This window comes from Triticum dicoccoides, chromosome 3A (assembly GCF_002162155.2).
Source record: "Triticum dicoccoides isolate Atlit2015 ecotype Zavitan chromosome 3A, WEW_v2.0, whole genome shotgun sequence".
NCBI lineage: Eukaryota > Viridiplantae > Streptophyta > Magnoliopsida > Poales > Poaceae > Triticum > Triticum dicoccoides.
This window is the reverse complement of record NC_041384.1, coordinates 146239428-146253889: the sequence shown is the minus strand read 5'-3', so window position 1 is coordinate 146253889 and position 14462 is coordinate 146239428. Positions and strand designations below refer to the sequence as shown.

General features: G+C 43.4%; 1 protein-coding gene across 1 annotated transcript; it reads right to left on the bottom strand.

Moving 5' to 3' along the window:
• Nucleotides 1-9206: 9206 nt before the first annotated feature.
• On the bottom strand, nt 9207-14096 carry LOC119267647 (trafficking protein particle complex subunit 1-like). Its single transcript, XM_037549078.1, has 5 exons — nt 13710-14096; nt 12853-12967; nt 12319-12437; nt 11542-11603; nt 9207-9564 (listed from the first exon to the last, which is right to left on the bottom strand). Exons 1-4 carry the CDS (start codon nt 13958-13960, stop codon nt 11552-11554), a joined length of 537 nt encoding a protein of 178 aa, XP_037404975.1. The 5' UTR covers nt 13961-14096; the 3' UTR covers nt 9207-9564; nt 11542-11551.
• Nucleotides 14097-14462: the final 366 nt, after the last annotated feature.

The window sequence follows — 14462 nt, the reverse complement described above, 5'->3', positions numbered from 1 at the left end:
TGCTGCTAGAGCAACACCAGATGTTATGAACGTCTGGCAGAGCAAAGCTGATGACTACTCGATAGTTCAGTGTGCCATGCTTTACGGCTTAGAATCGGGACTTCAACGACGTTTTGAACGTCATGGAGCATATGAGATGTTCCAGGAGTTGAAGTTAATATTTAAAGCAAATGCCCGGATTGAGAAATATGAAGTCTCCAATAAATTCTATAGCTGCAAGATGGAGGAGAACAATTCTGTCAGTGAGCATATACTCAAAATGTCTGGGTATAATAATCACTTGATTCAATTGGGAGTTAATCTTCCAGATGATTGCGTCATTGACAAAATTCTCCAATCACTTCCACCTAGCTACAAGAGCTTCGTGATGAACTATAATATGCAAGGGATGAATAAGACAATTCCTGAGCTCTTCGTAATGCTGAAAGTTGTAGAGGTAGAAATCAAGAAGGAGCATCAAGTGTTGATGGTCAACAAGACCACTAGTTTTAAGAAAAAGGGCAAAGGGAAGAAGAAGGGGAACTTCAAAAAGAACAGCAAGCAAGTTGCTGCTCAGGAGAAGAAACCCAGAACTGGACCTAAGCCTGAAACTGAGTGCTTCTACTGCAAGCAGACCGGTCACTAGAAGTGGAACTGCCCCAAGTATTTGGCGGATAAGAAGGATGGCAAGGTGAACAAAGGTATATGTGATATACATGTTATTGATGTGTACCTTACTAATGCTCGCAGTAGCACCTGGGTATTTGATACTGGTTCTGTTGCTAATATTTGCAACTCGAAACAGGGACTACGGATTAAGCGAAGATTGGCTAAGGACGATGTGACGATGCGCGTGGGAAATGGTTCCAAAGTCGATGTGATCGCGGTCGGCACGCTACCTCTACATCTACCTTCGGGATTAGTATTAGACCTAAATAATTGTTATTTGGTGCCAGCGTTGAGCATGAACATTATATCTGGATCTTGTTTGATGCGAGACAGTTATTCATTTAAACCAGAGAATAATGGTTGTTCTATTTATATGAGTAATATATTTTATGGTCATTCACCCTTGAAGAGTGGTCTATTCTTATTAAATCTCGATAGTAGTGACACACATATTCATAATGTTGAAGCCAAAAGATGCAGAGTTGATAATGATAGTGCAACTTATTTGTGGCACTATCGTTTAGGTCATATCGGTGTAAAGCGCATGAAGAAACTCCATACTGATGGACTTTTGGAACCACTTGATTATGAATCACTTGGTACTTGCGAACCGTGCCTTATGGGCAAGATGACCAAAACACCGTTCTCCGGTACTATGGAGAGAGCAACAGATTTGTTGGAAATCATACATACAGATGTATGTGGTCCAATGAATATTGAGGCTCGTGGCGGATATCGTTATTTTCTCACCTTCACAGATGACTTAAGCAGATATGGGTATATCTACTTAATGAAACATAAGTCTGAAACATTTGAAAAGTTCAAAGAATTTCAGAGTGAAGTTGAAAATCATCGTAACAAGAAAATAAAATTCCTACGATCTGATCGTGGAGGAGAATATTTGAGTTACGAGTTTGGTGTACATTTGAAACAATGCAGAATAGTTTCGCAACTCACGCCACCCGGAACACCACAGCGTAATGGTGTGTCTGAACGTCGTAATCGTACTTTACTAGATATGGTGCGATCTATGATGTCTCTTACTGATTTACCGCTATCATTTTGGGGTTATGCTTTAGAGATGGCCGCATTCACGTTAAATAGGGCACCATCAAAATCCGTTGAGACGACGCCTTATGAACTGTGGTTTGGCAAGAAACAAAAGTTGTCGTTTCTGAAAGTTTGGGGCTGCGATGCTTATGTGAAAAAGCTTCAGCCTGATAAGCTCGAACCCAAATCGGAGAAATTTGTCTTCATAGGATATCCAAAGGAAACTATTGGATACACCTTCTATCACAGATCCGAAGGCAAGACTTTTGTTGCTAAATTCGGAAACTTTCTAGAGAAGGAGTTTCTCTCGAAAGAAGTGAGTGGGAGGAAAGTAGAACTTGATGAGGTAACTGTACTTGCTCCCTTATTGGAGAGTATTACATCACGGAAACCGGTTTCTGTGACACCTACACCAATTAGTGAAGAAGCTAATGATGATGATCATGAAACTTCAGAACAAGATACTACCGAACCTCGTAGATCAACCAGAGTGAGATCCGCACCAGAGTGGTACGGTAATCCTGTTCTGGAAGTCATGCTACTAGATCATGATGAACCAACGAACTATGGAGAAGCGATGGTGAGCCCAGATTCTGCAAAATGGCTTGAAGCCATGAAATCTGAGATGGGATCCATGTATGAGAACAAAGTGTGGACTTTGGTTGACTTGCCCAAAGATCGGCAAGCAATTGAGAATAAATGGATCTTCAAGAAGAAGACTGACGCTGACGGTAATGTTACTGTCTACAAAGCTCGACTTGTCGCAAAAGGTTTTCGACAAGTTCAAGGGATTGACTACGATGAGACCTTCTCACCCATAGCGATGCTTAAGTCTATCCGAATCATGTTAGCAATTGCCGCATTTTATGATTATGAAATTTGGCAGATGGATGTCAAAACTGCATTCCTGAATGGATTTCTAGAAGAAGAGTTGTATATGATGCAGCCAGAAGGTTTTGTCGATCCAAAGGGAGCTAACAAAGTGTGCAAGCTCGAGCGATCCATTTATGGACTGGTGCAAGCCTCTCGGAGTTGGAATAAACGCTTTGATAGTGTGATCAAAGCATTTGGTTTTGTACAGACTTTTGGAGAAGGCTGTATTTACAAGAAAGTGAGTGGGAGCTCTGTAGCATTTCTGATATTATATGTGGATGACATATTACTAATTGGAAATGATATATAATTTCTGGATAGCATAAAGGGATACTTGAATAAGAGTTTTTCAATGAAAGACCTCGGTGAAGCTGCTTACATATTAGGCATTAAGATCTATAGAGATAGATCTAGACGCTTAATTGGACTTTCACAAAGCACATACCTTGACAAAATTTTGAAGAAGTTCAAAATGGATCAAGCAAAGAAAGGATTCTTGCTTGTGTTACAAGGTGTGAAATTGAGTAAGACTCAATGCCCGACCACTGCAGAAGATAGAGAGAAAATGAAAGATGTTCCCTATGCTTCAGCCATAGGCTCTATCATGTATGCAATGATGTGTACCAGACCTGATGTATGTCTTGCTATAAGTCTAGCAGGGAGGTACCAAAGTAATCCAGGAGTGCATCACTGGACAGCGGTCAAGAACATCCTGAAATACCTGAAAAGGACTAAGGATATGTTTCTCGTATATGGAGGTGACAAAGAGCTTATCGTAAATGGTTACGTTGATGCAAGCTTTGACACTGATCCGGGCGATTCTAAATCGCAAACCGGATACGTGTTTACATTAAATGGTGGAGCTGTCAGTTGGTGCAGTTCTAAACAAAGCGTTGTGGTGGGATCTACATGTGAAGCGGAGTACATAGCTGCTTCGGAAGCAGCAAACGAAGGAATCTGGATGAAGGAGTTCATATCCGATCTTGGTGTCATACCTAGTGCATCGGGTCCAATGAAAATCTTTTGTGACAATACTGGTGCAATTGCCTTGGCAAAGGAATCCAGATTTCACAAGAGAACCAAGCACATCAAGAGACGCTTCAATTCCATCCGGGATCTGGTCCAGGTGGGAGACATAGAGATTTGCAAGATACATACAGATCTGAATGTAGCAGACCTGTTAACTAAGCCTCTTCCACGAGCAAAACATGATCAGCACCAAAGCTCCATGGGTGTTAGAATCATTACTGTGTAATCTAGATTATTGACTCTAGTGCAAGTGGGAGACTGAAGGAAATATGCCCTAGAGGCAATAATAAAGTTATTATTTATTTCCTTATATCATGATAAATGTTTATTATTCATGCTAGAATTGTATTATCCGGAAACATAATACTTGTGTGAATACATAGACAAACTAAACGTCACTAGTGTGCCTCTACTTGACTAGCTCGTTAATCGAAGATGGTTATGTTTCCTAACCATAGACATGTGTTGTCATTTGATTAACGGGATCACATCATTAGGAGAATGATGTGATTGACATGACCCATTCCATTAGCTTAGCACCCGATCGTTCAGTATGTTGCTATAGCTTTCTTCATGACTTATACATGTTCCTATGACTATGAGATTATGCAACTCCTGTTTGCCGGAGGAACACTTTGTGTGCTACCAAACTTCACAATGTAACTGGGTGATTATAAAGGAGCTCTACAGGTGTCTCCAAAGGTACATGTTGGGTTGGCGTATTTCGAGATTAGGATTTGTCACTCCGATTGTCGGAGAGGTATCTCTGGGCCCTCTCGGTAATGCACATCACATAAGCCTTGCAAGCATTGCAAATAATGAGTTAGTTGCGAGATGATGTATTACAAAACGAGTAAAGAGACTTGCCGGTAACAAGATTGAACTAGGTATTGAGATACCGACGATCGAATCTCGGGCAAGTAACATACCGATGACAAAGGGAACAAATGTATGTTGTTATGCGGTCTGACCGATAAAGATCTTCGTAGAATATGTAGGAGCCAATATGAGCATCCAGGTTCCGCTATTGGTTATTGACCGGAGACGTGTCTCGGTCATGTCTACATTGTTCTCGAACCCGTAGGGTCCGCACGCTTAATGTTACGATGACTTTTTCATTATGAGTTTATATATTTTGATGTACCGAAGTTTGTTCGGAGTCCCGGATATGATCACGGACATGACGAGGAGTCTCGAAATGGTCGAGACATAAATATTGATATATTGGAAGCCTATGTTTGGACATCGGAAGTGTTCCGGGTGAAATCGACATTTTACCGGAGTACCGGGAGGTTACCAGAACCCCTCCCCCACCCGGTAACCTAATGGGCCTTAATGGGCCTAGTGGAGGAAGAGGAGAGGAGGCCTAGGGGCTGCCACGCGCCCTCCCCCCCCCCAAGTCCGAATTGGACAAGGAGGGGGGCGCCCCCCCCCTTTCCTTTCTTCCCTCTCCTCCTTCCCCCCAAGTCCTAATCCAACTAGGGAAAGGGGGGAGTCCTACTCCCGGTAGGAGTAGGACTCCTCCGGTGCGCCTCCTCCTAGGGTCGGCCGCACCCCCCTTGCTCCTTTATATACGGGGGAAGGGGGCACCTCTAGACACACAAGTTGATCTTCAAGATCGTTCTCTTAGCCGTGTGCGGTGCCCCCCTCCACTATAGTCCTCGGTAATATTGTAGTAGTGCTTAGGCGAAGCCCTGCGATAGTAGAACATCAAGATCGTCACCACGCCGTCGTGCTGACGGAACTCTTCCCCGACACTTTGCTGGATCGGAGTCCGGGGATCGTCATCGAGTTGAACGTGTGCTAGAACTCGGAAGTGTCATAGTTTCGGTGCTTGATCGGTCGGGCCGTGAAGACATACGACTACATCAACTGCGTTGTCATAACTCTTCCGCTATCGGTCTACGAGGGTACGTAGATTACACTCTCCTCTATCGTTGCTATGCATCACCATGATCTTGCGTGTGCGTAGGAATTTTTTTGAAATTACTACGTTCCCCAACAGACACCTGTAGAGCATCTTTATAATCACCTAGTTACGTTCTGACATTTGATAGCACACAAGGTGTTCCTCCGGTATTCGGGAGTTGCATAATTTCATAGTCAGAGGAATATGTATAAGTCATGAAGAAAGCAATAGCAATATAACTTAACGATCATTATGATAAGATAACGGATGGGTCTTGTCCATCACATCATTCTCCTAATGATGTGATCTCACTCATCAAATGACAACACATGTCTATGGTTAGGAAACTTAACCGTCTTTGATTAACGAGCTAGTCTAGTAGAGGCTTACTAGGGACACTGTGTTTTGTCTATGTATCCACACATGTATCAAGTTTCCGGTTAATACAATTCTAGCATGAATAATAAACATGTATCATGATATAAGGAAATATAAATAACAACTTTATTATTGCCTCTAGGGCATATTTCTTTCAGGGTGTTGGTCGATGCCCTTTCGATGGTGCATGTAAGCAGTCACCGACACAGGGGCATGGCAATGCCCCCTGTCGGGGATTGGATCCCCCTCGTGCGTTGACTTGGTGCCTCTTTGTCGGGCGTCCAGTGTGTTAGGTATGGCCATCCTTCGCTCTTATGTTGTGGGAGGTCGAGTGGGAAGTCCTCTTGCCTTCCTAGTAGGTGATGTCAGCTTGTTTTGGCGTTTCTTGGTCGTGTAGGCGACAAGGGGGGGTAGCATCGGGTAGCCATGCTCGTGTTTTCCAGTGGGCTCGTCCAGGTCTCCTCATTTTCGTCTCAGATATGAGCTGGGTTTGAGAGGCGTCGAACAGTTTGGACGTATATGACCGGTTTGGTTTGTGGGGACGTATAGAGAGAATTGATAGGTTTGCTGTAGATGCTCTTAGCCGAGCAACGCCATTGTTCTGTTTGTGATAAATGACGGGTCGGAGATTCGTTTCTGGGAGGATAACTAGCTAGGCAATGCCGGCCTCCAAGAACAATATCCTGCTTTGTATAACATTGTTCGTAGTAAGAATGATACTCTCGCACAGGTCCTCAGCACATCCCCGCCAAATATTTCTTTCAGGCGGGATTTGATCGGCCCCCGTCTTATGTCATGGAAAAATCTATTGTCCAGATTGGATTCGATTTACCTGACACAAGGACGGGATGTGTTCCGCTGGAACCTCACTACATCTAGGCCATTCACGGTCGACTCTATGTACCATGCGCTCACGCATTCAGAGATCCCAGTGAATAATAACAAGAAAATTTGGAAGTTAAAGATTCCACTAAAAGTTAAAATCTTCATGTGGTATCTTCGGAGGGGAGTTGTGCTAACCAAAGAGGACCTTGCCCATCTTAATTGGCAAGGAAGTAAGAAGTGTAGCTTTTGTACTCACGATGAGACAATCAAACATCTCCTTTTCCAGTTTAAGCTTGCGTGTTCTATATGGTCAATCATCCAAATAGGGTCTAATTTATATCCGCCTTCAAGTGTTGTCAATAGTTTTGGTCATTGGTTGGACGGTATTTCAAATAGGGTCAAAACGTTATTGAGGGTGGGAGCGTATGCCTTATTGTGGTCGCTTTGGCTAGGTAGAAATAATTTGGTTTTTAGTAACATAAACTCTTCTGCTTTGCAGGTTATTTTCCGTTGTACGCACACGCTTCGTATGTGGTCTACGCTACAACAAACGGAGTACCAACCGTTGTTCAAGGCGGTGTATACGCAGTTGGAGCGAGTGGCCGAGAAGGTTTTTACCCAACATGGGTGACAACATAATCTTCGGATCGGCCCACCACCTTCTTCGACATAGGCAGAGTGTTGGTCCTATATGACTCTATTGTTGCCGATATGTCGGTTTCTCATTTATTTTCATTTTTTTCTGTCAGACTCTTGGTGTTTGGCTGTGTACATCTTTGTTATGCAAAGGCCGGGTATTACTCATCATGCTTTGTATCGGCTTGATGCTACATTTTAAGTTAATAAAAGCGTCCTTTATTGAAAAAAAAGTGAGCAACTAAACTAAAAGAGCATTAGATAACGAGTAGGCAGTAGATTAAAGAGGACACATACGTCACGCGTAACAATTAGTCGGGCGAATCTGCACCACCCGCACACTCCTTGGCGATGCATTTAATTTAATCCAAGCTTTACCCGGCAGCAAACCACAGATGTTTACTCAAACAAACCAGTCACTAGACTAGAGGAGGTTTAACTCAAACGTAGGCCGAAAGATAAGTCCATCAAGCTTATTTAAACCCGTGTGTCTCTGAGTGATAACAGCCTTCAAGTGGGTAGCCTGTGTACCGTGGGAAGGAGCGTAGTACGCATGTTGGCGCCACACGGACGGAAGCAACAGTAACGTACGAAGCCTCAGCAGTGACCGCACACGGATCGACCTGACGGACGCGAATCTTTGGTCAGCTCAGCTGCATGCACTCCACTACACTACACACGAGTGAAGTGAAAGCTTACACAGTGAACAAGTGAAAGCTTGCAAGCGGGAGCCAGTGTAATTTTTCACTACTTTTCAGCTCAGTATTTTTTCCTTTCTGTCTGCTGGGAACATGCAGCGTACAAACATGCTGTTGGGAGAGATTTGTTGCCTGGTTACCAGCCAACTCGACCCAACACGGCGGAAAGCGCAGCGCACGTACGTACACAGTCCGCCCTGTGGATGGCGCAGCAACGACCCATCCCTTGGTCATGTGCGAACTACCCATTTCGTGCACTTGTCGTAGGCTGCCTGCTGCCATCTGCAGCACTGCGGCACTGCAACCCTCATCTCTGTAAGAAACATGTTCTGTCCGCTGCGCAGAACGCCATGGATCTCGCTCGCTCGGACGGAGCCGAAAACCCAAAAGGTAGTAGGTCCCTTTGGATTCCTGCCAAGATTTACAGAATAATATCCTGTAGCCCACGATTTTTTTGCAGTAAGTTGTAAAACTGAACAGGCAAAAAGGAATGCGTGAGAAGTTACGGCCTTGCAGTACACTAGGCAAGATAGCACTAGACACTGGTGATGGAGCAGGGCATGTACATGTACATGCACCGTAGGGAGTACCTGTTAGCGGATAGATTCAGAAGATTTGGGTACTGGCATTGTACCTGTTGGCGGAAAGATTCACAAGATCTGTTTCTCTTGGAACAAACCAACTGCTCTTGCAATCTACGCTAGATAACACAGCGCTCCAACAACGGCGTCCGCGGTGCAAAAGCCGAGGGAATTACAGCGTCCACGTTTTGTTCTTACGGCCCAGCAGTTCAATATTCTAACATTGAGTTGTAGTTTTTTTTTACACTAGCATTAAGTTATGGTTAGTCAGTAGTGTACATCCGAAGCAACTCCGCAGGTCCACAAAGCAACAAAACATGGCATTGATATCGAAAGAAGAAAAATATGTCAGCATCACACGAACAACAATGAAGCATCATGTGGCACTGAAGTTCAGGTAGCAAGAGTAGGACAGCACAGCGTACACATAGACCATGCTACTCTTCTGTGGCGATGTGTTTCTTATTCCCTTCGACATAGCTGAATCATACGTAGGAACATCTTTTATAGGAAAGATATTATTCGATAAATAAGCCACTGAAGAAAATATTTGATCTGTAACCAGAAAACTCATGGATATCATCCAACAAAGGACATGAGAGAGCATTCCATTTTTTGAGGGGGTCCATCATGATGAAGGGTGCAAATTACAGGGACTGTGATCAGAGTGTACAGATATCAAATTGCAGTGGGTACACATGAAGACCATCAATGCAGGGTGCAAGTGTACAATAAATACAGTGAGATTCAACAGGACCACTTTGGCACAAGACAAGTCTGTATCATCCTTGAAGCAACAATTTCTCAACAAACAGTGATTATCAAACCAAATAACACAGAGATGCCACCACACACCAAACTGTTCCACGGCTCAGAATTTCCGAAAACACGAAGTGCTTACTGTTCTCCGCTGGTGAGCATGCACCTCCTCCCAAACCTGCAATTGGACATTGCAGTGCTGATGAGGATGTATGCGGAGAAAAACAGACAACTAGGCCTTTATCTGTCGTGTCAGATGTCGACAAAAGTTCAAAAGCATCGATTGAAAACTGAAACACAACACAGGATTGAAAGTTCACAAGCAGACAGACAGAACAAAGGGCGGTGTCTGCTTGACTGATAGATAGTTTAGACACTTATTCATCTTAAAGCGTTATGACATATAAGAAAAATAGGATCTGCTATAGCCGACTGATGAAAGATCATTTTTATTGAGAACTAGTACTCATATTCAGTTATTGATAGATCCCACGGGACATGTAGAGCTATGAGGAATGGCTCATCCTTTGGATCAACAAAATGATACACAGGAAATCCATATAAATGTTGTCTGCCAGGAATTTCTTGCCAATTCAAGGACATTGTTTAACCAGGATAAATTCAAGCATATGTCACGGGCTGGGGTTGGATTGGACCGGAGGTTGTAGTCGTGGGAGGTCGGAGGACGAGGGCGAAACTCTCGTCGGCCTATGGTTGGAGAAAGAGGTGAGGAGGGGGCGCCGAGGCGCAGGTGCACCAGGTGAGAAGATAGATTATTTTCTGGTTGTACTCATTGATCGCATAGGGGTGGCTATAAGTAGCCTATTACAATGACGTGACAGATTCCAACTCTAATTGGGTGTTGGCAGGGTAACCTTCTTCGGGACTAAACCTCTCCAACTAAGACCCAGACTCTTTAACCTAAATCTAGAAGGACTCTATAATTAAACTGGGACAGAACTAGGGTGGCGCAGGGCCCTTGTGCCTATAAGTCTGGCCCCACATGACATCATAGTCAGGCCCGTTGACAAGGGAGGCCAAATTGGCCGACCGCACAGGGCCCCCAAATTTTTGGGGCCCCCAGTCCAGGAAATATTATGTGTATATATATATGAGAAAAAGGGCCCAGTAAACCAACACTCAGGCAGCCCATTCTAGCAGCCAAATACATGCACGCACGCAGCCTCGCAGCCTGCCTGTTGGCTTGCCCTAACTCCCGATCGCATCGCACGCACTTTCCAGTTTATCCCTGGTTTAGCGATCGCTAGATCGAGGAGAGGTCTCTAGAAGCGCAAGGGGCGGCTGCCGGCTGGGCGACGGAAGCCCGCAGGCGAGGGCGGCAGGAGTAGGAGACGTGCGTACGCGGCCGCTGGCCGGCTACGCTCCACGGAGCCGTATTAGGTATTACAGCCGCTATGGGCATCGTCCTTGCCGGCGTAAATCCTTTTATAAGAAGCCCTATTTTATTTTGCTAGTGTAGGATCGTTTATGTTAAACAATTTTTCAGAATGTTACATCAAGATGAAATATGTTTTATGCAAGGTGAGATATTACATAGAATTCGAAATGATTCATATTGTTTTTGTCTGTTTTATAAAACAGAAAGAGTCATGCATAGAAGGAACTATGATTCAGGTGCTGAAAAGCATAGGAAGAAAACCAAACTGTAAGCGGATGCTTGATCCCAAAAGGGTGCTTTTGATAAATGTCCTGAAAGAATCTGATCGCAAAAAGGAGAAGATTAATTATGAAGGTATGATCGAAGATTTCATTTCAAGAAATACTACATGGGTACCTTTTTTTAGTAGAAATGAGGTCAGATTATTTCAGTACCATCTTTACTATTTTATAATTAGTATTCGGTATATTTTCTAAATATTGTATCAAATAACATGTATTTGAAGTTATATAATTAAATGAGAGTATGCTTTACTTACATTAGTTCTTTAGGTATATGATTTTAAAAAAAATAGGGCCCTACTTTGATTCTCGTCCCGGGCCCCTAAATTTCTGGAGACGGCCCTGATCATAGTTCCCTAGTACTCACACAGAAGATTGCTAAGGATCCATACAAATGACAACATAAACCTTTGTACAGAACACTAGTGATTGGTTATATACAGGACTCTGCAAAACACTAACAAGTGAACATTACCTGAATGGGATCAAATCAATGTTTTCACATACAGATCGAGATGTTTATTGAAAAGGTCACACCTGCAAATAAAAATATGTTCAGAAAACACTAGAGAATCGAGCAAAACAAAAGTCAATGTAGCCACTAAGCTTGAACATGGTTGTGTAACTTGTGTATTGTCAACAGAATAATGTTTTAGTTCAGATGATCCTACAAAAGACCATTGTTCTTGATGAAGACCAAGCAAATAAACTAATACTCCCTCCGTCCCGAATTACTTGTCTTGGATTTTTCTAGATAAGGATGTATCCAGACACGTTTTAGTGTTAGATACATCCGTATCTAGACAAATCAAAGACAGGTAATTTGGGACGGAGGTAATAGAACAGTACGCCCTTATGACTGAATGCAAATTCGATTTCTATAATTTATTATCCTCCATGAAATGAATTCTTCACAGGTAGGATGTTGGCGTGTTAGGTAGGTCGAGAGGACTAGGCATGAGAAGATCTAAAATGAATTGTTAATATGTATGTTTCACACAATTCCTTATTTAGGTACATCTTATTTGCAACATCTATATGCTTCCCTAAACAACTCATGAATTTAGCTGTCCAGTTTAACCCACTGCTTTAGCGGGACAATTGCTCAATCATGAAATAAAAAGGTATCCTTGTATAAATAAAGTGACAAAAATGATGCCATCTCCATTCAACTTTCAACCATCCTGGTATTAACAACTGCTTCTAGCTAATCATGTAGCATAGTAATTTTCAATTGATAGGCATGACTTACTTGATTGGGCTGCCAGGAGCATACAGAGGATTCTTTACAACATACTCCACATATAGGCTGTAAATATGCTTCAGCGCATCTCTTTGATCACCAGTCCTTGGATGGGTAAGGAGAATAAGCTGTATAAATTGGAAAATTCAGTGAATGTATATCCTTTTGAACAAAGGATTATCACATACATATCTGCGCTTTAAGTACCATGGTAAAGGTAGAAGCTGACAATCATAGTTCAAAATATGCGTAGTGTGGGCTGTGGAACAGGTCTGCATGAAAAAATGTTGCACTGCTGCTTCTACATTTAAGGTCACACTAGTTAATTGTGGCTTCCATTGAAGTGATACAATGGCTGGATTCACATTAGTTTAAAGTCACTGAAAAACAACCTTAGTCTTCTTCATCCAATACAAACACTTAAAGTGTGGTTATCCAGAAAAGACCTTCAATTTTCACAGGATCTAACCAGCCAAAATAAGAGCATGATGATTCTAAGAATGGAAGAAAGCCAGGGAAGATAATAATAACATATCGACAAACCTTTATACCAGACGGGCTCTCCATGTAGTTCAATTTATATGTGTTTGTCTTGAAACTATGAAATGAACATCCCTGACCTGGCAGTAGTGGCGCCCCAAGATTCGCGTGTTCTGTTCTGCATATGTAAAAGGTGCATGAGCCAAGTATGACTCTAGGATGTGAAGTGCTAAACATGGTATCCATCAACAATTCCAGTTATCTAGGTTATACGGTTATAGATATATTTCTTAGGGCCAAAATTTTGGAAAGAGATAATAGAGAAACAGTGTCCGCCTGTCCGGAGATGAAAATACACAATTTCAGAAGCAGGGGAGCAGTATGGCAGTGCTAGTCATTCTACGGCTAGAGTTTTGAAAGGTTTGTCCGTATCATCTCTTCAGATTTCGCCGTTAAGCTACCTCAGATGCGTACACTGACTTTTGTTGGCAAGTAGTATGCCGCATTTCGAATAACCCTGGTGTTTACATTTTCTGGCTCACAGAAGTATGTACGGAAAAATCTTGAAAGGAAGATCAAATGTCTCCCTTTCACCATTTTTGTTCAGTCACGAACAGAGGTTCTTCACTGTCTGCCTCTCTTACCCTTGGCTCCCCCCTCCCATCCCCTGCCCCACTATCTCCTGTTAATTCGTGCAGCAAAATCATGGAATTTCTGTCAACTACTCAAATTGGTCATAGTGGGGGTTGCTCCTACCGAAACAAAGTCGTGGACTAACATCTACTGCCAATAAACTCATTGGATCTCCATTTCAAGAAGCTTCCAGTCCATTATCACTCACCGACAAATTAGTCAAGATTAGCGAACTCAGTAACCTATGACCGAGATGTGTGTGAGGAGAGAGGTAGGAAGAAGCATACGAGGTGGGGTCGATCTTGGCGGTGAAGGAGCGCAGGGAGAAGAGGAGGCCGAACATGAGCTTCTGGTCCTGGTTGCGGGCGAGCGTGCGGAGCGGGCGGTGCCACTCGCGGTACAGCAGGCACACGCCGTTGCGGTTGAAGACGTAGATCACCTGGGCGTTGGAGCCCGTTCCCGTCCCCGGAGGCGCCGCCGGTGCCGGGCTGGACTCCGGCGCGACGGACGTCAGCGACGACCCGCCGAAGAACTGCATCGCGGAAGCAGCGGCCGAGAGCCGGGCGGAGGGGAGCGGCGGTGTGGCGTGGATCTCCGGCCGGGGAGAGGAGACGACAACGGCGCGGAGCGGAGTTGTTGCTGCTGGAGAAGATCGTGGACCGGTATGGCAAGGAGATTATGGGCCAACGTCGACATAAAGCCCACACGAACGCAGTTTGGTTCGAGGCTCGGTTTCCTTTTCAGTTCTTTTTAATGGGCAGAAACTTGATGCTTTTAATCCTACTAGTAAGCTTGCACGTGCAAATGCACGTCTTGACTAATATTACAAACATGTGGGAGAGTTATACAAAAAAATTTGATTGAACTAATAATACAAGTATATTAGTGATGATTTTTTAATAAACAATTGGGCACTTACATTTTTTGTTCAAAAGCAAAAATGGTCTGAAAATGATTTTTTTGGTATGTTTATTTATTTTCCGCAAAAATGTCTAAAATTTCCTGGAGTGACTGGTGTATTAGTGCTGATTTAGAAAAGC